Consider the following 22,906-nt stretch of genomic DNA (forward strand, 5'->3'; position numbering starts at 1 on the left):
ATTTTGAAACAAAAATTCTAAAGTTACCATTTAGTTTAATTATTTCTTCGTTCATTCATTCATTTAGCTGTTGCTCTCTCACTTTCTTATTTATTTATTTATTTATTAATTTATTCATCCTTTCACTTGCTTAGTTCAAATACAACCTTTCTGATAAAAACAAATACCGTTGGAAATTATCTTTTTGTAAAGGATAAAGCAGAGGTTTTTGTTGTCGATTAAGGTGATTCCTCAAAGAAAAAAAGTAACCGAACATACAAGTAATTTTTTTTAAACTTTCCTTAAACGTTCCTCACCAATGTCTCTTTCGAAATTATAATAAAAGGGATAGGTCACCATGCTTGTTTTGGATGATAAGCCAAACTTACCCCACTTATACCTGTACTGGTACTGATCACGCGCGTCATTTCATCGGTTAACGGTACGTTTTTCTGCACTGGGTTTTTAAAGTAACACATGTAAAAAAATCTTGATTGGTAGAAAGTGTCCAGCGCATGGCACAATTCATATGTAATTTCGGGAAAATCACGCAAATTTAAACATGTTCCTCAAGTCGTTCCTTTCAAGGTTATAATTTGCATCCTCGAGTAATGGGCTTCGTGCACGCTTTTAGCCTTATCTTTTTTTTCTTAAGGAATAATTTTTTTTAAATTTCCCTAGTGTAAAGTGGAAAAATTTTGCACCAAAATTATGCACAAAAAAAAAAAAATATATATATATATATATATATAGGTCACTGTGCTCGTTCAAGAGCTAAAGACCATCGTACCTCTTTTCCCACAATACCGTGTGGGCGCTCATTCCTCTGATTACGTGATTTTTATGCGCAATACAGGATGCACAGTGCAAAACTGAGGAATTACCTCAAGCAAAGTGTTAAAGCAGATTTAAGCAATCGTATTTGATTGGAAGAAGCAAGTATCGGAAGTAGCTATGTAATCAATAAGCAACAGGTTAGTCCTCGATCCTCCTGAAACGGTTGATAGCGAAACTAGACTTAACTTTCAACTTGGTATCTAGTTTCTTTTACGCTATCCCTGTTTTCCATAGGATTTTGTCAGGCAATCAACTCGAGGAACTACCCGGAAATATTTTTGCCAACCTCTCCAAGCTGTTAAATATGTAAGTCATCAAGCACTAGACCCGATGTCCCATGAATAGTGTTTTCGCCGACGTCACAAAATGTATTTTTGAAGAGATATACTATGTTTCACAGTGCTCCAAAGCTTTCTTCTTCGCATTTTCATTGACTTATTATATGCCACAGAAAACTGGACAAGAACAAGCTTAAGAGTCTCCCCAGGGATTTGCTTCGTACTCTGGTCAACTTAAACGGGCTGTAAGTTTTGTAATTGGGTTCAAAGATATCACTTACTTTAATAATGACATATTGTAATCCGCGAAAGCATTATCGAACCTAAATAAGTCCTCTAATTTAAAAGTATGCATAGTAAAACTATTCCTTGGATTCAGTCTCTATATGAAAGTGGATCCATTTTTTAATCTCGCTATCGCGCGCTGTCTTTGATTGAAAGAACGTGTTTTTAACAGAGTACAAAACACGGAGCTGAGCTAAAGCTGTCACGCTATCTGCCAATGTTTACTATTTTTTTGTAAACATGCCATGCGCCGTGATTGATGTTATTAAAAAACGTGAGTATATAGTTTCGTGTTCAAAAACAAAATAGAACCAAGCAGGAATCATGAAAAACATAACCAAACTGGCATAACTGTTAAAATTCATGTAAATCATGACGGTGTCAGAGCGACTGCGATCATGGTGAGGTCAATCGCGGCTAACTGTAAATTCGGCTGTCGTTCATTCAGTAAACATACGACTTCAGCAGTTTGTTTTATAGTTGCCATATGAAAAAAAATTTGCGTGTCTTTATTAGCCACAATTAGATCGGATTTAAATGCACATTTCACTTTAAGATTCTGTTATAAGACTGAAAAACTTCTGGCAACAGTGTTAAATTCGACCTGCCGAACGTACTATCTCAGTTTGTGAACTAATACAGATTGTGCACTTTGATGGATGTAAACTTTGATTGTTTGACATTCATTTTTGACAGCTTTGGTCTTATTCAACCAATCAGATCATTTGAACCATTCTAACAAGGATTCTGAAACTTTATTGATTTGGCTTATTCTAACTTGATTCATGAGAGTATAGAACATGCTGACGGCGCTTTTGCTTGCTTCTAAAACTACAATTTGTTTTGAAAATAGTAAGTAATGCGTGGGAAATTTGACGGATTCTTTGTTATAAAAAAAATAAAGACAACTCCATCAAGGGCGTGGCAAAACTGAATTACTCCCATTTGTACTAGATAATATCGTTGGAATATGCTACTTTGAAAACAGTCTAAGGGATAACGCGGGTGAAAAACTGATCGAGACGACGGGGAGTTGTCTGTGATACTACTATCACACTATCAGCTGACTCTAGATCCACGATATCTTTGTTTGCCTCAATAGCTCGATATACTAGGGTTTACTTTGAATAACTGTTGTAATCCGCAAGTTTTGTGTCTGTTCATGCTCTGTAACTATTACTTTGTAGCTACCATTTAGTTTCCCTGTTGATGCACGTGTTTACATCTGGTACCCGTGGTGCAAAGTCATGCCTTTAACAGATAAACATTTATTCGTTTGCCTAGCCAGTCCAATAAAAAAAAATTTGGGCATTTATCTAAAACATAATTTACATTTAAGGTATCTGTCCGAAAATAACATCGAGAATTTACCCAAAGGGATTTTCAGCGGCACGAGAAAACTTCAGGTTCTGTAAGTACAACATTTGCAAAAATCACCCGATGGATTTTTCTTTTTTTGTATGCTTAAGAAGCACTCCATATCACCCGATGCCATATCATACTATGACATTACCGACCACACCACATGTAGATTACTGAGGATCACATAAACCATCTCACGGCCACACTTTTCCCCATTGAATCACAGCACATCATATCATTTTGAAACCTTCAAAACTTCTCAAACTTTATAATTTCTGAAACCCTCAACAAAAGACATACCGCACCACACGTCATCATAAAAAAAAGAACACCATAACACATTACATCACATCACACTTTGCCATGTCATACCGCACCACGGCACACCATATCATGAGAAGGAACACCGCAACACGTCATATCACACATTATCATGTCATACCAGACCACAGCACACCATATCATGAAAACGAACACCGCAGCACATCATATCACACTTTTCCATGTCATACAACACCAGAGCACACTGTATCATTAAAAGAACACCATAGCACATCACGTCACACTTTACCATGTCATACCGCGCCACACCACACCTCAACATTCTCGTCATACCACGCAAAACCACTTCTTACTAATTCACACTATAACAAATGATCCACAACACATGACGCCACACAAGACTTTCCCGTGAGCAATTGTCCTAGCCTCGTATTACGATGGATATTAAAGTTGTGATTTTTTACTTCCGAACGCAGACTTTTTTTTTCCCCGCAGCACTATTTCTGATAACAAGATTCCCAGTGTCACGAACGAAAACTTTAATGACCTTCCAAAATTGGTTATTTTGTGAGTATATAGCCACTGATTAAATTTATCATTAGACCACCACATCATATCTTAGAGCCCACTGGATCTTACTGGGCTTACTAAAAATGAAAATTGGTTTATAACAATGACGTCCTGTAAAGAAAAACATTTCTAAATTGAAAATCATGAAATAAGAACATGGTGTTCTAGCGTTAGCCTTATATTTTTTGCAAAAATACAGAGAAACCGTAATTACTCTGTTTTCAGCTGTTGTTGCTGTCGATTCCCCTACAAGAAGATCCTGAAAATACTTTTTAACCCTTTAACTCCAACGAGTGACCAAGAAAGCATTTCTCCCTACAATATTAATACAATAGGGAAAACATCAGTAAGGGGATTATTTTTTGAACCAACACCAAGTTCTCCAAACTGACAATATAAGGACTGAATGGAAGGCAGAATGATTAATGTGATCTTGGGAATGAAAGAGTTAACGACTAAACTGCTTGAATTCCAGGGAATATTGTCCTATTGCAGTTAATATGTCGCTGGTACAATAGTACAACTTATTTTTAAGAAAAGATTACCGGTATTTATTGCGAGCACAGAGCGAGGGGCCCCTTTAAAGAAACCGGGATTGCCAGTTTACGCAAACTTTATGGTTTGTTTCGAGATTGACCTTGGTTAGCAATTAGACTGAAATCCAGGGACACTGGGCTATAAAAAAGGATGAATCTTCACGGCGTTTAAACATAATTTAAACACGCAACAAGGGGGCACGCATTTTGACATCACGGTGCAGTTTCAATTTATTTATCCATACCTATTTATCGATGGTAGATGGTATTTTTAGGAATATGCAAAAAAACCAAATGTCTGAGCTTCCTAACGGGTTTTTCGATGGAATGAAGGACATCATGAAAGTGTAAGTTTTTCTCCGTGGTCAGTGAAACGTACAATATCATATTATATTATGTTTCATTAGCGTTGGACTTGTCATTCAAACATCCTGAGTTCAGGCCCTCCATCCTGCTTTATTTGAGATTTTTTGAAAGGGTGGAGGGGGCGGGGGGGGGGGGAATCGTAAGATTTCGTATTCAACATCCACACGTTCCGCAAATATTTAGCTAGTTTAGGTCGGTTGAACCTACTGACAACTTGTAGTTATACAGAGATTCTTGTTGAAGTTACAATCTTTTGCAAGTATAAGGTTTCTTTTTTCCTTTTTGAGGCTCCATATAATCACAGCCTACCTCACCTAGCTTCAAAATCAGCAGAAAGTTTGGTGCCTCAAAGACCGTTATATTTACTATTCGTAGATTGAGCCAATAGCGACCAGCAAAATAAGCTATACCCCACATTTTGATTATACATCCCTGTGTGAATGACAACATATCTTTTGTATTTTTATTACCACTGTACTTGCCTTCTACATTGTGGATTACAGGATAGTGGACACCAGTCTTATGTGTTGTCATCTGACGAAAGAAGACGCCCAATGTACCTCTTTATACGACGACAGCTTCGCCAGTTGCGAGAGCATGTTTCGCGACTCAGCCCCACGTAAAAGTATCTGGGCAATCGGAATCCTTTCTCTGCTTGGTGCTGTGTTCGTAATTGTATGGCGTCTGATCTTTAAAGAGAGAAACAAAGTCCAGCTTATCATGTTAATGCACTTAGCGGTTGGGGATTGCTTGATGGGCGTTTACTTGGTCACCTTAGGTGCCAAAGACCTGTTATGGTCGGGAAGTTACTATCTGCATGACTTCCAGTGGCGATCCGGTTTGTCCTGTCAGGTCACAGGTGCGATCTCAGTACTGTCCAGTGAGGTCTCTGTAATGATACTTGCCCTCATCTCTGCTGACAGGCTGAAGAACATCGTTTTCCCATACCATGGCAGAGGGCTGACTCCCAGGAAGGCACACATTCTGTGCGTGATTGTTTGGGTCCTTGGTTTTGTCATCGCATTCCTTCCCCTCAGTGGCATTAGCTACTTTTATGACGCCCTAGAGCGCCCTGCCTACTACGGACGATCCGTTGTGTGCCTCCCACTGCAACTTTCCAACAGGTTTCCAGCTGGTTGGGAGTTCTCCATTGCCATCTTCGTTGGGTTAAACTTCCTCCTCTTCCTGTTCATGACGGTAGCTTATGTCGCAATCTTTCTTAAAAGTTATCTCTCCAGCCGTCAGCTCGCAAAGAAGGGAACCAGACGAGAGGTGCAGGCAAGAAAGAAGAATGCAAGTGCCAGAAGGGAGAGAGCATTGGCCAAAAGAGTCTTCTTTATCATTCTCACAGATTGCGCCTGTTGGATGCCGATAATAGTCATGGGCATCAGGTCTTTGGCTGAACAAGATTACAGTCCCCGAGGCGATCTTCCTGCCTGGATCGCCGTGTTTGTGCTGCCAATTAACTCAGCCTTGAATCCGATCATCTACACCTTATCAACCCCTCAGGTAAGACAGGGACGTACATTAGTACAATGCAATCGATCGCGACGGATTTCTCCATCGTGTTTATGCGTTAATTACGTATCCTCGCAGAATGCTTAAAAGTAGATAATGAAAGATATACGTCGTAGGCTTCCTAGGAAAAACCTTATCGTGGAATTATCATCCAATGAGTGGATTCGTTCATAAAAAAAAAAGAAGTAGGTGGCTTATCAAATGTTTCAATTGCAAATGAACACGGCTGTCACATTTAATTTCAAAATGATTCCTCTCACCCAAAAATTTCCCGCTCCTTGAAAACTATCATTAAAAAAATTTGCACATGAAATTTCTGAAAGCTACTTGAACAATTTCTCATAGTTCTTTTTGAGGCATTTGGAAAATATCAGAACTGGATAAATGGCTATGCAACTTAACTGGCTGATTCTAGCATCGGCTCAATGGCTATGCAACTTAACTGGCTGATTCTAGCATCGGCTTTCCTTGTGTTTAAGTCGTATGATCAGCTTTAACATTGTTTATGAAAGTTACGTTTGTAAACTCTCTATCATATTCTCTCTTAATTTTTACAGATTTAATGAAATATTCGCTTTGCATTACCCAAACAGGTGCAGGGCATATTGCGACCAAAACTTCGAATTTTGATGAACCATGTGCGCAGCTTTTTCTCTTGCTGTAAAAAGCAGCAAGATCATGAAGGTAAGGTTTATCGTTTTCTTTAGTCACTCTGTAGGTGGGAAGGTATCTTATTTTTGTGATAGGAAATAAAAACTCATATTAGTTTGCCTGAAAATAATATAGCCCAGTGCAATTAATGGAATTAGAAACTTAATCATATCATCACATCTATGGAAAAGCTCACTAAATATAATAAGAACTTATCTAAGGTCACTTTAGAGTATTCACAAGATCTTAGATCATATGAGCATACATATATATACATATATATTTACATGTATACATGTATGAATATGAATATTTATTATACATGTATGTTGATTGGTGTAGATCAGGAACAAGGAGACAATGGAATGCTAGAAATGGTGGAAATGGTGCAACTTGGACAAGCAGATCCGGAGCAAGGTAACTTCTGTTAAATTGATCTTTGGCATTTATCCCGACAAACCAGAAAAAATTAATATATGAATACAAGATAAATTAGTTAGGGAGCTGATCTATGTCAAAGTAATGGATGAAGGGCCAAAATGAAAACTTTTTATTCTTTAATCATGATTTTCTTTATAGCTTTATTGATTTATTCAATATACCTTTGGTGGTCGTGTAGTAAGAATGGATGCCACATTAACAAAACTTGTTTTGCACAGGTTGTATCGCTATTTAAAATAAGAGACCTCACTTTAAACATACTTGACATTAACAGTATACTTTATTAGTATTGGTACGAAACGACCGAGCTGGGTACTAAACAATTCAACTGACTGAATACGAATCGACCGGGTATGAAACGACCGTGAGCCGGTACGAAACCACTGGTAACCAACTCAAACTAGGTGGTAACACCTTTATTTGTTTTTTCCTTAACGATATTGGAAGAACTTGAAGAAGAACTCCCATTAATGAGTTGCAAAAGCAATAAAGAAATGGAAACAACTGATTCATTTTCTGTTAGGTGCAGGCCAAGTTAACGAGGAACAACACGTGCTGCCGGCTGAAGCAGGTATTACAACAAACAAGACCCAACATTGTCTTCATTATCGCAATGAAGTCCTTAGATTAAAAAGATGGATATGCCTCATTTGATCTTTTAACGCGGAGTTCCCAAAAAGGTTTTGTATGTTGATCAGTTTACTTTTTTTGTCGTAATTCACAATTTTTTTGGCTTTTTTAATTAACAAAACTCGACGAATATTGTAAGAAGGCGGGAAAGGCGGGTGACCAGCGATGAATCAGAATGATTGTTGCATACAAAGGAAACCCGGAACAACTTCGCCGCCTCGTGGGCCAATAGGGTAGAGAATGAATTTGACTTTACTTTAGCCTAACTTAAATGTGTTGGAACAGCTATGAAATAAACACACAAAGTTTAACTGTTATCCTGAAGTAGATGTCACTTATTTGTTGTGTTCGATATTTGCAGCTCAAGAAGAAGAAGTACATTTGTTGATTGGCAGAGAAGGTGCTTTTTTTTTAAGAAATTCTATTTTTGTTAGACTGCTTATTGTGACACATGTCACACTCGATCGTGAATATAAGTTTTTTCAACTAGCGTTGGATAAGGGATGATGTACTGTGAACATTTAAGAATATTTCTGTTGGATAATTTGATACCATTTTGTTGTTCAAGCAGAAAAAGACGAAGATGAGGGCAACGGAGGAAATTTGCAAATGGTTGTTGTGGAAGGTGAGTCGTTCTCTGAGAGTCTGTATCAAAGGACATAGCCTTGAATGCTCTTTCAGAAAATAGTAAGTATTAGTGGTAAAACCTACAGAGAGTTAAACGAAACGAACCTGAGAGGACCCCGAAAGCATTGCGCTGAGACTTCTATCAAGAAAAGATCTGAGGGGTCATCATTTTTCCAAAGAAAGAGGTGCTTAATCTGTTTTTTTTTCCATTTCAGTTCATCCATACAAAGGACCACGAGATAATGCAGTCCAAACTATGACTTATGGACAAGGTAAAATTTTCATTGTACCAAATCAGTTTTAAAGCGGTTCATAAGTCATCACCACTTCTTAATTTTTGTCTTTTTAATTTACGCCAAAGCCACCTTTGTAGTTTTTTAGTTCAACTACTTATATTTTTTCAACTCCAAATTACGTTTTCAATACCAAATTAACCAATTGCCTTACCGATTGACTTATCAATCAACTTACCGATTAACAAATATCAAGGTTTTGTTTCCTTCTGTTTCAAATCAGAACAAAAGCAGGATTCTGAACAGGACAAGGAAGGACAACAGGCAGCTTCCGCAGAACAACCATCAACTTCCTTTGAGGGTGAAGAAGAAAAAGAGGCCGTTGAATTTGAAACCAAAAGTAGTGACAGAGATGATCGAACTACCTCGGACCGACCATCAACTCCTTTGAAGGAAACCAGCGAAGAAGCTATTGAACACGAAGACAACAAGAGAGAAGAAAAAGAGAAAGAAGAAGAAAAAGAAAAGGAAGAAAAAGAAAAGGAAGAAGAAGAAGAAGAAGAAGAAGAAGAAGAAGAAAAGGAAGAAGAAGAAGAAGAAGAGGAACGTAAGATCGCTCCAGATGAACCATCTGCTCTCTGTAAAGAAACATTTGAGGAAGCTAAAGAATACCGAGACACAATGGGTGAGGATGATGAAAGCAAGAACGTCCCAGCTAAACCAGAGTAGTAAAACTACTTGATATGACACAGGCAGTGACTTAACTAAAATATAATTATAAATGTTCTATGTAGCACTTAGATTTGTAGTTTCGAGCTGGAATAAGCAGATAGCGAGAAAAGACAGCAAAACTAAACAGAAAAAAAGTTCAGTTACTCCACAGGATCATAAAGACTACGGTGAACTAGTTCGGTAAAATTGGAAAAAAAAAGTCACTCGCTGAATACTAAGATACCTAGACACGTATTTATCTCTTGTTTTACTCAGAAGTTACGATAGCATTTAGCATTTGCAACATGTATACACAATATGTTGGTAGGAGACGGTTGAGGTTCTTTTTCTTGCATGTTTCCGAGTTTCATTATACTGGTCTATTTTAATCTTCTCTCTCGTCAAATAAAATTTCATGTATTGCTTTTGCTTACAATGAAAAAAAGATCAGGTTTTAGAACAATTTTGTAGCACCGATTAGAAGCCGTCTCTGGAAAAGTAACATACATTCCTGAAACAAGGTGAAAACGTTTGTGACAAACAAACAACAGAGAGGCTTAAAGATGTATGGACAATGAGATTGTAATCGTGATTAAGTAAGCAACGCTGTTAAACCACATGATTATCAATAAAACCGTCGAGAGAGTTTAAGTTACTTTGCCTTCTAGAGATGACTTGTTACTTTGCGAAAAGTGATAAAGACAACACACGACCATCTGATTTGCAATGAGGTAGAAGCAGAAGTAAGGAGTTTATTTGTGGACCGTCTGTCGGAACAAAAGGGGGGGCCTAAGATTTATATTCGACCGAATGCGACTTCCCTTTCATGGAAAAAGTGAAGAAAGTTTCGGTAATACCTTGAGAGCGGGACGGATTGTCAGACTTAAAACTGTAAAACGCATAAAAAACAACAACAAAAATCAATCAAACAAACAAAAAAACTAAAAAAATAAAGTAAAAGTAACTGGCAACCTAGAATTGGCACATGGAATGACTGTTAAGCTCAGGCGTGATAATAACAGAACTTTGCTCCTCTCCAATCTACATCGAGTCTGTATGGATTAAAAAAAAAAAAGAAAAAAAAAAAGGTGTACTGAGAATTAACCAGCGTATCCTACTAAATCAGAAGTACGTTGATGAGACGAAAGTGCAAAGCTGCTTTGCTATTTCAATTGACCCCTGCAAGTCTCGTGCCCACCTTGGCATACCCCAAGACAACCCACGGAGTTCTTTGAGAGAAACTCCCTCCTTACCCACTCAGCTCTGTCTTTAAGGTTTTTTAGTTGATTAATCCCGCCATTACTAGCCCCTCTACAGGAGTCCATACACCCTTTAATTTTCATTTTCTCTTAGTTCAGGCATCGACGAATCCAAGGAACTTAGTTTTAAAACCTTAGTTTTAAAACTATGGTGAAAACGAATTGATATGATCCCTCACTAGATTTCGCATATCAATAACGCTAACATCTGGCCCGTTGGCCTTTTATGTTCTGACTCAAACAAACAGAAGATGCAATCGCCGAAGGAAAACGGAGTGATAAAATCACGAGCTACGCAGGCGTCTGTATTGCCTAGCAGTTTATTTTGATAACTGTTACAAAGTCTGTATTGCCTAACAGTTTATTTTGATTACTGTTACAAACAAGTCCTGGATGGATCTGTTCTTACTCCTTTACTTTAGCACGGCATTAATGTATTTGGATGGCTTCATTGGAAAAATAAATATTGTATCTCAAGCAACCAAAAGACCTGGTATTCTCTTAGAGCCGCTCAATGCCAGTAAAAAAAGGGATAATAAGTAATGAAGGAATGGAAAAGCTTTCTATCAGCAAGTGTCTTAAATTCTCAAGGTCTTTCAGTTGAGGCTAAAGAAACGAACCTGACAATCAAAAGAAAAATAGTTCATTCCCTACGGCAATTTCACATGTCACCTTACGCGCACATCAAGTCACCACACAAACAAACTATGAATACCAATAATTAATCTTGTACGGTGTTAGTCTTACTATAAAGTTTTACACTGTTTAAGTAGAAAGCTGATCTATGTAAAACAGGTAATTTAGTGTTAACAACTGAGTTGAAAACGTAAATTGGCCACCGTAAAGAGTAAAAAAGCTGACGTTTCGAGCGTTAGCCCTTCAGTCAGTTCGTCAGAACTTTTCGAGCGTTAGCCCTTCGCCATCGCTCTGACGAAGGACTAAAGCTCGAAACGTCAGCTTTTTACTCTTTACGGTGGCCAATTTACGTTTTCAACTTAGTTGTTAACAGTAAATTACCTGCTATACTCTCCCACCGACGCAGCACCACAGTTTCTTTAGAGACGTACCCCCTTTATTCTATCTAAAACAGACACGTACTGACCATTTGCTATTAGAAAGATTAAACTGAGTTTATAAATGAAGACTATTAATCGTATGGGTCAGCGAGCTATGACACGCAGCTTGTGAAAAGCACTGGCTTTTGGTGAAGATTTTCGAACTTTGCCTTACGTTTACCACAATAAATTATTCAAAATATGCGACGGTGGTATTATCAGATTTAACTACCTATACCGATATCAACTACAAGGTCGTTGACTACGAGATAACTTCTGTCAAAACACGACATTCTACAACATTTCATCCTGGCCGCGCGAATTTTCCCTAGGGACTAGAGAGACAGAATCGTGTTGATCTGCTGACCGTAAGGCTTCGCGGGCAAGAAAGTTCTCTCTCTTGACTTGATTGTCAACTTCCTTCGGAACATCGGGGATAATCCAAGCCAAGATTGCCGTCATACCAAACACGATGTGCTGCACAAAATAACAAAATAATAAGACGATCAGCCAAACACAAGAAGAAATATTAGATGGTAGGTAAGTTTCTTCAACTGAACCGTTTTTTTTTTGGTTGGTCAATTTTAAATGTTTCACAGAACTGCTACAAGGATCAACTAGGAAACAGAGAGGAACACAGATAGGGTGGAATCTTCTTCTTACAACATTACTGCAGTAATCTCCACCAACAATTCTATTTGTAGGAAAATACTCCGATTCTCAGTATCCCATCAGTTGCATCATAACGAGCGTCCCACAATTAAAAGTGGACACAAACTCACCAGAAAGGCAACCACAAAACACAGCTTGGCCGCCAAAATATGCCAATAGGCTGTCGAGAACTTGTGCGCATTCGGATTTGGAAGGGTCGTGTTGAGTATTGTAATTTTTGGTCGTTCATAATACCCTCGGAATCTAAAATGCAAGCACACAAGACCTTTAAAACTTGAGTTATAATGGATGACTTATGATTCTTACAATAGTGTCACCAAGCGTCCAGCAAGCTTTGACAAATTAATGAATCAGTACACTAATCAGTAAAGGCGATTCTTTTTTCTGCAAGAACTAAACCATAAAACAGAACCCTCCTTGTTATTTTACCTGCAGGTAGATAAATTAAACCCACAACTGTTAATTCTTAGGGGGAACTCAACAGCAGCAGCTCCAGAAGGTCTCTCAGACTCAGGAAAATCATCCACCGCAAAACACGACAAGGTGTGGTTCACAAATCCTTCCAAGCTGTCGTTGTGTTCACCTAGGGTGTAATACAGTCTGGGGACGAATTCGGAAACAAAGGCAATCACAAAGCCCTAACAAAAAGGGTAAGAAAAAAACAAGTTACCGTGATTATACATTGTGGCTTTCCTTACAATAAGTTCTCTTTGGTTTTAAATCAAAACGCCGAGTACGACATGTTTTTCACCTTTGACAACAGGTAGAACAAAGAGATAACTCTCTGCTGTATTCTGCTCTTTAAATCGCTGATTCAAATTATTCAAGTATGCTTCCTTCAACTAAAGTGACTCGAACCGCAGCATGCAGCACGTACGATTAATGAGGCAATACTATTGCTCAAGTTCTTTTGAACACAAACTGTTTTCAAGCAAAATGAGCGGTCCTTGTAGAACATGCTAAATCATTGTCTGTCCGCTTGAATTTGCAAGTTACCAAAGCAATGAAATATCTCATCCTATTAGGAAATCCTTCATTTTTAGCTCTTACAGGTCAATAACTACCACCAGGTGACCAAATTTAACTATATTATTGTTATTTGATTTAAGTCAGGACCAACCTTTTTTGCTCGAACATGGGAAAAACTGTCTCATTAATTTTTTCTTTATTCGATAAAATTGGGGGAAAAAATAACTGTGTTTGTAACTGAATCTGTCGCCCAAGAAATTTTTCTCTGTTTATTTTCCGTTTTTTTAATGATTTTCTTTCAATTTCAATCCTTAAAGAAATAATATTCAAAAACGCACAACTTTGTTAAATAGATTCTTACATTTACGACCATAGAGATCTTCGTAACGCCGTTCAAGATTGCGTACCAAATTCCTGTGAAAACAAAAGGTTTTTTTTTTTCAAGTGTTCTATTCGGTAGTTCCTAAATAGAATTTCAATTAATAAAAAATGTTTAAGACCAACAAAAATAATAATCGGCCCTCTCTTTGTATATAACGCACACCTATATCCTGCGCACGAGCTGCCATTGGGCGCTGAAAAACCACGATAAACTTGTAAGCATCAAGACGAATTTCCAACAAGTTATTGATGAGGGCAAAGAACGGTCCAAGTGGAAAGGCGGCCACAAATAGTGTCACAAAGCCATACTGGATCACTGGAAAAAACAAAAACAAAAAAAGCAAAAACAAAAAAACAAAACATAGTTTATAACCAGTAAAATCTCAACCATCTTCTTCGCTCAACCGTACAAGCTGCGCAGTTCTTACCCATCTCAAGGTATTCATAAAACAACCCGTGCACGGGATACTGAGTCAAGTCATAGTCCAGTTCCCAACGTGTGTATTCGGTCAAGTCGGGTGTTTCAATATTCTGACGGCGTCTCCACCAGTTCTGAAGCTTTCTGTGGAAAATAATTATAATAATAATATAAACCTCAGTCAAATACCAAGTGAGTTTTCGCGCGAAAACATGATATCTTCATACGTGAAGATAACATGTTTCTCTTTACACGTGGAAACAATACCGATACTATGATTATACTATTACAAGGCCGCTTGGAGCTACGAAATTTCTCTTCACGCGTTGAAAAATATTTCTCTTGTTCGTTTCGCTCACTCGTGAAATATTTCCCAACACTCGAAGAGAATTAATTATCTTCGCGCGGCCATGTAATATCCTCTATTATCAGGAATAAAAGAGACCATAGTGATAATAATAATAATAATAATAATAATAATAATAATAATAATAATAATAATGGTGACGATATCAACTACAGCAATAATAATAATAATAATAATAATGAAGATGATGATGATGATGACGATGATGACGATGATGATGATGGTGATGATGGTGATGATGATGATGGTGATGATGATGACGATGATGATGATGATGATGATGATGATGATGATGATGATGATGATGATGAAGAAAAAATAGGAGTGCTTACCCAAATGATCATCCCACTCATTTGAAATTGGAGTCAAAATATTATTAATCCAAAACGTTCACAGAATGAGTGACTTGGCCTGTGAAATACTGTTTTACAGGACTAAACAATTAAAAGTATTATTTCACTGTAAAATGTGTTTGGAGCATGTTCCCACAATAATAATATACATGGAAAAATTTCTCAGTTCTGATTGGTCAAGATAAATGCAGTTTTCAGGCAATTCAGTGCAGAAAAGAGTTAATTCAGTTCAGAAGAGGGTTAATTCAGTGCAAAGAAAGTAACAAATCAAACATTCTGATTGGTCAATAATCAAAGAAACTCATAGATAGCCAATCAAATGAGAGCCTTCGATGTCGCAACAAAATTTGAAAATTTGAAAATTTGCGAGCGAAACAATGGCCTGCTTTTTAAGTAGGTTTTCTTTCGCCACCGCAGCTGAAAACAGCTCAGACAACCAAAACACTGTAAAAAGCACTGTTTTTGGTTTCGGTCTGGAAAAAGTGGTTTTTAGAGAAGGGAATTGCCAAGGAAATAAAAAATTACAAGCCGACCTAGCTTAACACTTTGCTCGAGCGATCCAACGCCGAAATTAAAAACAAACATGGTTAAACCTCGAAAACGACGATTCCATTTCATCGAAAGTGATTCGGACACAGACTGAACAATTCCATGAACTGTTTAGCCGGACTTTGAACTTTTTTGCGCCTTAAAGATGTGAAGATATCATCGCATATTATTGTTTTGATCATACATTGTTGTTTTGACCGAACGCACGGTTTGAATAAATTAGTTTTGCTCTTGATGCGCGCGCTTTGCTTCTGCTTAATTATGATAAGCCATCTCGTATTTTTTTTATGTCTATTATTAACACGTAATCCCATGATTTTTCTAGTGCAATTTGGAATAAATAAGCACTTGTAAATTTTTTCAAAGACCACAAATTGCACTCGCCCTACGGGCTCGTGCAATTTTGTTAGTCTTTGAAAAAATTTACTCGTGCTTATTTATTCCAAATTGCACTCGAAATCATGTGATTACCTATACAAATACATTCCCTGATTTTTTTTTTCAGCGATTCTGGTTTTCTGATTACTATACCTGTGTTTCACTTACGCTATAAATGTGCTTCTCCAATAAGCTATTACACCTATATGTATGTCGTATTGCAAAACTGTCCAAGTATATCGAGCACAACGTAAATACTCCTAGTTAACAGTAAACTGTTATTACATTAGAATACGTAAATGTACATAAATGTGTAATTTTCTAAAACCTGCCTTAATTCCAAGGAAGTCTCAAAAAGCGGGAACGTTTAAAATGTACCTCATCTCTTTACGGGCTACTTACGGGACGATTATTTCAATAAAATTATTGAAGATCTGCTTTCCAACCATGATAACTGCCAGCTGGACCAAGAGCTCAAATAAACAACCTGCCGGATTACACTGCCAGAACAACATAAAAATGACTCAGAATTCTCCTTTACAACTGCTCTATGTTTGAAAGATATTTTCAGTTACTTTTATGCCTTATTTTACTTTCTATTTTCTGATTGAAATGAACTAATATTGTCCAAAGGAGGTAAAAAAGTCAAAAATAAGATTTAAATTGTTAAAGCAACTATTTCCAAGTCGGCAAACCTTGCATTGTCAAATTTAACGAACATCACATACACCCTTACGATATAAATTCTAATCAAACGCGTCCTTTTTAAACTGGTCCAACTAATGGGACCAAAGGCGAAAAACATTATTTACTTCAATTACAAACAATGTCTAAAGACGATCTTCCCTTCCTTTTCTCGCAAATTTTTGACGACAGTACCGTCTGATCAACCCAATGCAGCTTTAAATACCCTAAACTGTCACAAAAAAAGCTTTACATAACGAATACTTTTTCTTACCTCTTCTTGTCGAAAACCAAATATCCTGTTAAATTCTGCTGGCCTTCCAGGGCTGAAAACAAACATTTTTTTTGTCAGCGCAGTTCTTTCTTCCATAGGGACGAAAATTGTTGTCCCCGTAGGTCTGTTCAGTACCATTTTTAAAATTATGCATAAAAAAATCTGTCTCACCCTAAACAGATAACTCATAATTGTCAGTTGAAAATATTCTCAAAATATGATTCAATACGTTCATTCTACCGCTGTGATGCCAAACAATTTTTAATGTGTTTAACGCTTCTATGTAAATAGATAAAAGTTCCTACTGGTATTTATGTAAAACTATTTTTCTGAAGATGTTTTTACTTTTGATGTGAATCGCGACGTTTCAATGGCTTAGTGCGAGTTTTCTTTACGTGATGAGGTCGAGTGTATACGAGTCACCTTCTGAAGCATTATGCTCCAATGTGGTGGGCTGTTTCTCAACAGCTTAGCGCATTTCGAAGATTCGCTGTAACACGGCTCTCCTGTTGTTGTTTTTGATCGTCAGTATCACAACACAGCATCACAAAGAAACAAGACAACAGCAGAACCGTGCAACAGCAAATGGGTGAGGGAAGATCACGATCTGCATGTCATTCGAAGAGCCTAAATCGTGAGAAAAACAATGACACTTAAGGCTGGCGGGAAAAACCCCGGATAGTCGGTGATTTCAATATTTCTCGATGATTCCAGAGTTTTCTAATTAATGAAACTCGAAATCGTAGACATTCCGATTGTCTGATGGTTGGCGAAAAATAGAACAGACACCACTTCATTTCGGACTCGGGGCTACAGGAGCCAAGGAATGGTAGCAAATTAAAACTAACGACAGTTCAAAATAGGAGTTTTCACTAACCTTCAGTAATCGCGGATCATCGCAAAAATCTGGGTTGCGTCAGTAAAAAAAAAGCGCTCTCGATTTAACCGATTTGTCGTCAGTCATCCCAGACAATCGAAAATGTCTACGATTTTGAGTTTTCTTTCTTAGGAGAACTCTAAGTAACTTTTTTCCCATTGTTACTCATGACATAAACTCACCTGAGTTTAAAAAACGCAATATAAAAGAGTGACGAATAGAAGTTCACAAACTGGAAAAGGTACATCTTAAATGAAAAGATGTCTTCAAGCTCCGTCTGGGTGCGAGGCATCTCTGAAATAAAATCAGATGATGAATTTAACCCTATCCTCATTGCCTCCTACTTTGTTAGCTTTCGACGCCGCATGCCAATGCAGTTTAGAGGTACGGAAGGATTCGGCTACTAATTTTGAATTTAAAATTCCTATGTAATGTGTAATGACCACAATGTGCACGAGTACAGTAGTACGGTTAAGGTCAGTTGAAAGATCGGATGCATTGATGATTCAATATCAGTAAAGTGGTCAATAGCTTAAGTTCACTAACTTAATAGCTTAATTTCACTGAATTCATTTTCTACACACGTACCCCATCGTGTCAAAATCTCAGCAAGTTTTTCGTAAACCTGGAGATAAAATAACGTAATTAACAAAAAGAAGTCACCAGAGGATCACACTAAATGATCAGTTGTTACTCCAAGGTATAAAACCATCCGCTGAACTTCTACTGTTAACCCTCTAACTCCCAAGATCTGATTGAGAGGTTACATGTTCATCACTTCTGGGAGTTAAAGGGTTAACTAATATCTGCACATTCAAGTAGGAACCATTGCTGTGTAACAGTCGCAAACGAACATCTACATGAGAGGGCAGACAACAAAAATTTACCTCAAGATGTTTACTAGTTGTGTACCGTCTCCATAGAAAAAGATAAGTTTATGCGGGTACCTTGTTGAGGAGCATGATGGTAATGAGATTTAGGAGAGCTGCAGTGCCGGACATGGCCATGTTTACAGCTCCCATGTTGTAGTCGCTGCTTGCGGCTAACACCGCGTATACTGCAACACGGTATACTACAACAGCAAACACGGCGATGACGACAAGCGCCAGCTGCGATACAAAGACCATAATACTATAGATCAAAATTCAGAACTTCGCTGTTGCACCTCTTATCCTCTTTTAAAACACTACGAGCCATACCGGTGACCAAAAGTCAGTTTTTCTGTCGGTTATAACTAGCTTGCAAAAGACGCCGGGGCTACAGAATTCAGGTAAATCTAGATTTGAAAAGGTTTAATTGTTGCAGTAATATGAGCGTTTCGCCTCGTCCAAGTAGCAATGCCCAATAGTATCAAGGTGGTGGGTGGGTGGGTGGATGCGAACAGTTGACACCATAGGAAGGAAGCAATCTCCCAGCAATCAAGCCGCAGCCAACCTCCAGGCACCTGTCAACGCAACACCAACAAACCGGTGCGCGGAATGGACACTCACCCAAAAGAGGAAGGGGGCGAGGGAAGGAGGGAAGGAAGGAAGGAAGGAAACAAAGCAGTAAGGTAGTAATGCACATCAATGCCCTTGGGAGGCTCTGGTGAAACTGCTGTATTATCTCGTTTTAAACCTGGCCAAAATCACATTGAGCCTTATTAAACATTATCCAGTTCTTACCATGAAGATGATGAAACTGAAACTACAAATAAATCTGGGCACTTTCCTCCCAAGCGATATGAAAGGCTCTTCCACTTTCGTGATGGGGTTCAAACGGGTCTCCATCGCTACTGCCTCGTACTCGGGACGAGGTTGTTCCTAAAACAGAATAATGAATTGGAGCTTGTACATTTATGGAAAGATGGTCAAATGAAAAACACACTGAACAGGACTGACGGTCAAGTTTTTGCGAGTCTTTTTAAGTAATAAACTGTATCTTGAGTTCAAACGAACACATTTCAGAGATTCGTGAGATTAATATTAATTGCTTATAACATGCAACAAGATCAACAAAAACGTTTACATTTAAAGCACCGTTCACAAAACAAAAGAAAAATCGACACGGAGAAGTAAGTAGTGTGGTTTTTTGTTCCTGGATAAATCCTAAACGGCATAAGCTTACCTTGCCAAGACTAATCTTTGCCTTCTTACAAATAATAAACAAAAGTCATAAATAAATATATTGATTGATTAATTAATATCGTACCTCTTCGTCCTCATATCCCAATAGATCCCATTCGTAAGCAATCTCTGCCTGCTGCCTCTTCCAAAACTCAAGAAACATGGTGGCTGTGTAACAAATACACACATGATCATCTGCAAAGTATTTAATTAACATTACGACCCTGAAAGAAAATCAAAGTTTCCTTTCTGTGAAAGTCACAGACAAAATGATCCTAACCATGAAATGTTCGGTAATCAATCCATTAGCTATTTTTTCAACTCTTGAACGGGATGGTTCAGTACAAGTTGCCCAAACATTCTGTTAAGTTTCTTTGACTATTCAGCGTTGCCAATATGTATATACCCCCGGATGGAGAGAGGCATTCTCAGAGTGAATCATTTTGCCCAACAACTCAATACAATGACCACACCAGGGCTGAAACATTTAGACTTAAGGTTCCACATGCTAGCCATTTATGATTTGTACAGCTGTCAACAATAGAGCCTCGGGGTCTGACACAGTTTACTACAAAAGCAATTATTCTTAAAAATAAAAAAGGATCTCACCCCAAATCGACATAAAAATGGCAAAAACCACAGTAAACTCATTGTCAAAAACGTAAGCCACCTGAAGAGAATCAAAGAGGGCATTAGTACATGTAGACGATAAAACTGGATAGATAACTTCTGAAAAACGAACTACAAAGATGAATATTTCCCAGCAAAATAATGTGTTAATCATTATGAATTGTCTCCAAATTCATGGTTTATGCTACGTGTAGCCCCTTTAACAAGGGGCTACATCAATTATTATTGCGACACAGGGCCCCACACTGCGGTCATTTGGTCATCATGGTCAGCAGGAAGAAACTGTGGTGCTTAAATTCAATGTTGCACAAAATTTCTTTCTCTGCTTTCTTCCTTTCTTTCTCCATTTCTGGCAAATATTTCGTGATTTTAACCCTTTAACTCCCATGAGTGACCAAGACAGAATTTTTCCTTACAATATCAATATAATATCAACCAGATAAGTGATAATAATAAAAAAAATATCAATTTGGGGATAACTAGTTGTTCCAATACTAAATTCTCTGAACAAACAATATAAAAATTGTATGGTTGACTGCGAAGAGAATGACAAATTTGGTTAAGTCGCCAAATGGCAACCTTTAAAGAAGTTTAGCAAAGAAGTCGAGGAAGAAGAAAAGAAGGAACTTGAAGTAAGAGGTGAAAATGTTCTTTAAGTCAACTTTTGAATAGATGCATGTGTCAGATAAAGACCAGTAGGGACAGCGTTTGTCACAGCGAGGGCACATGGGAAAGTTCTTAGACGTATCACAGATGTCTTTCCTAAAGCAAAAGATACATACATACAGTTGGTTTTACGTGTCTGAAAGCCACGTTTACACAAAGTAAACACTGGATGCACATTATAGTGAAAGTTATGTAAAATAGCACATGTGAATGTATCACCAAGTATATTTTTCTTTTGTTCCATTTCACGACAACTTTATATAGTACTTTAAGATTCCCAGTCCTCAATGAGCCCATTTCACGGATGATATCAATATAAGGCCTTTGCATATGATAGAATGCACATATAGGCCTTGCCAAACTCATCACTTACACAGGAATATAAGACTCCAGTCTGACAAGTCCATAAATCACACAAACAAGGCCCATGATGGCTGCTGGGAGCAACATCCATGTGTAGAAACCTGTCAAACAGTCAAGAGAGTAACATTTGTTTGATGACACTGTTTTCCTCACTGACATCCAAACTTCATACATTGTGCAATGTCCTTGAGTCTCACTGGCTGGCTAGAATACAGTCATAGCCTTTAATATGTGTTCTTCCAAAAATAAAAATTATATGCAGCCATGATTAAACAGCTGAAACAATAACTTACTTCAATCAGAGTGCACATGAAATTTGAAGTCATTAATTATATTTACCTAACCAAGCAAAGTAGATTCCAATTTTCTCTCCAAAGTAATCTCTGCAACAAAATTAATGAATAATCAACCAAAACAATTATTAACAACAAAAAATGACACACACACCTTGAGTTAAACAGTCTTGTGTAAGTGATTTTACCTGATATGATCCAATGGTTGCATTTTGTACCAGCGATGTGCTTTAACCCAAGTGTCAAACAACAACTGAAATAGCAACAACCCACAAATAAAACTATCATTGATTACCAACTGAAAAACTGGAAAAAACAATGGAATAGAAAAATTTATAACTGCACTTAAAAGAAAATATTGAGAAAAGCTATCAAAAGTTTCAAGTCTGATATATCTGAACACAAGCTTGAGAAGAATATCAAGAGTAGGGGTAGAAGTAAAAATATTTGGGAAGGAGAAAATTCAAAGAAAAAACAAACAAACAAAGTTTTCTTTGGTGATTTGACTTGTTCGACTCTAATTTTCCTCTTACAAGTTCCTACAAAATAGGAATTTACCTTAACACATCTAAAAGCAGGAATGTGATAAGAAGAAAGAAAAAACTTCAGGGGACAAAGTATTGTTTGATTATATAAACTGTAAAAGCTGTATGGTAGACTGGATGGAGAATTTATGTTTACATCTTTGAAAAAAAAGGTTACATGTACTGTAGCTTGAATGACAAATCAGCTTTGAAAGAAGTTTACAAAACTGATGAAATGTAAGTTGAAGAGATGGTAATAGGATGGCATAGATTGGGTTACCAATCGTTTCACACCCACAGTCATGTCATACCCAGTTAGTTGAGTCATTTTGTACCCAGCTTGAGTATAAAATGATTGAGTACAAAACGACCATGGGTATGAAATGACTGCATACCATAGATTTGTTTAGGAGTTTATTAGGTCCAAGTTGTACATACACAATGTACACTGTAAACTTAACAGGAAACAACATACACAAAACTAATTAACTTCGTGAGGTCTATTAATTTAAAAAAAATTATAAAAAAATTACCTGTCTGGCATTTTCAGGTCTTGGAGGATCATTGGATTGATCTATTTCATAAGTGCCCTACATTAACCATTGTAAAATACAAAAATGATGGTACTGTATCAAATTTTTCCATGTATTATTGTGGTAATTTTTGCAATGAATAGATCTCTAAATGTCAAATTCCCTGATAAAGTAATTATAAATTACAGTGTGCTCATCATATGCCAAATCCATCTCTTTTACCTCTCTCCAGTAAAAAAAAAAAAAATCA

At 37.4% G+C, this 22,906-nt stretch overlaps 2 protein-coding genes across 2 annotated transcripts; one reads left to right on the forward strand and one right to left on the reverse strand.

The window, feature by feature from the left end:
- Positions 1 to 3,524: 3,524 nt before the first annotated feature.
- Positions 3,525 to 9,961, forward strand: LOC149049812 (G protein-coupled receptor GRL101-like). The gene is made up of 10 exons (XM_089191604.1): positions 3,525 to 3,590; positions 4,405 to 4,476; positions 4,999 to 6,004; positions 6,607 to 6,697; positions 7,007 to 7,081; positions 7,629 to 7,676; positions 8,097 to 8,135; positions 8,307 to 8,360; positions 8,578 to 8,634; positions 8,879 to 9,961. Exons 2-10 carry the CDS (start codon positions 4,409 to 4,411, stop codon positions 9,322 to 9,324), a joined length of 1,884 nt encoding a protein of 627 aa, XP_089047730.1. The 5' UTR covers positions 3,525 to 3,590; positions 4,405 to 4,408; the 3' UTR covers positions 9,325 to 9,961.
- Positions 9,962 to 10,871: 910 nt separating this feature from the next.
- Positions 10,872 to 22,708, reverse strand: LOC149049813 (anoctamin-4-like). Its single transcript, XM_089195333.1, has 19 exons — positions 22,657 to 22,708; positions 21,788 to 21,852; positions 21,646 to 21,689; positions 21,317 to 21,407; positions 20,940 to 21,039; positions 20,257 to 20,317; positions 19,733 to 19,815; positions 19,207 to 19,344; positions 18,490 to 18,651; positions 18,131 to 18,167; positions 17,725 to 17,836; positions 16,666 to 16,717; positions 16,110 to 16,207; positions 14,071 to 14,204; positions 13,806 to 13,958; positions 13,623 to 13,675; positions 12,722 to 12,930; positions 12,403 to 12,535; positions 10,872 to 12,097 (listed from the first exon to the last, which is right to left on the reverse strand). Exons 2-19 carry the CDS (start codon positions 21,808 to 21,810, stop codon positions 11,915 to 11,917), a joined length of 1,866 nt encoding a protein of 621 aa, XP_089051459.1. The 5' UTR covers positions 21,811 to 21,852; positions 22,657 to 22,708; the 3' UTR covers positions 10,872 to 11,914.
- Between the last annotated feature and the right edge of the window lie 198 nt (positions 22,709 to 22,906).

Source organism: Pocillopora damicornis, chromosome 2 (assembly GCF_964200805.1).
Source record: "Pocillopora damicornis chromosome 2, jaPocDami1.2, whole genome shotgun sequence".
NCBI lineage: Eukaryota > Metazoa > Cnidaria > Anthozoa > Scleractinia > Pocilloporidae > Pocillopora > Pocillopora damicornis.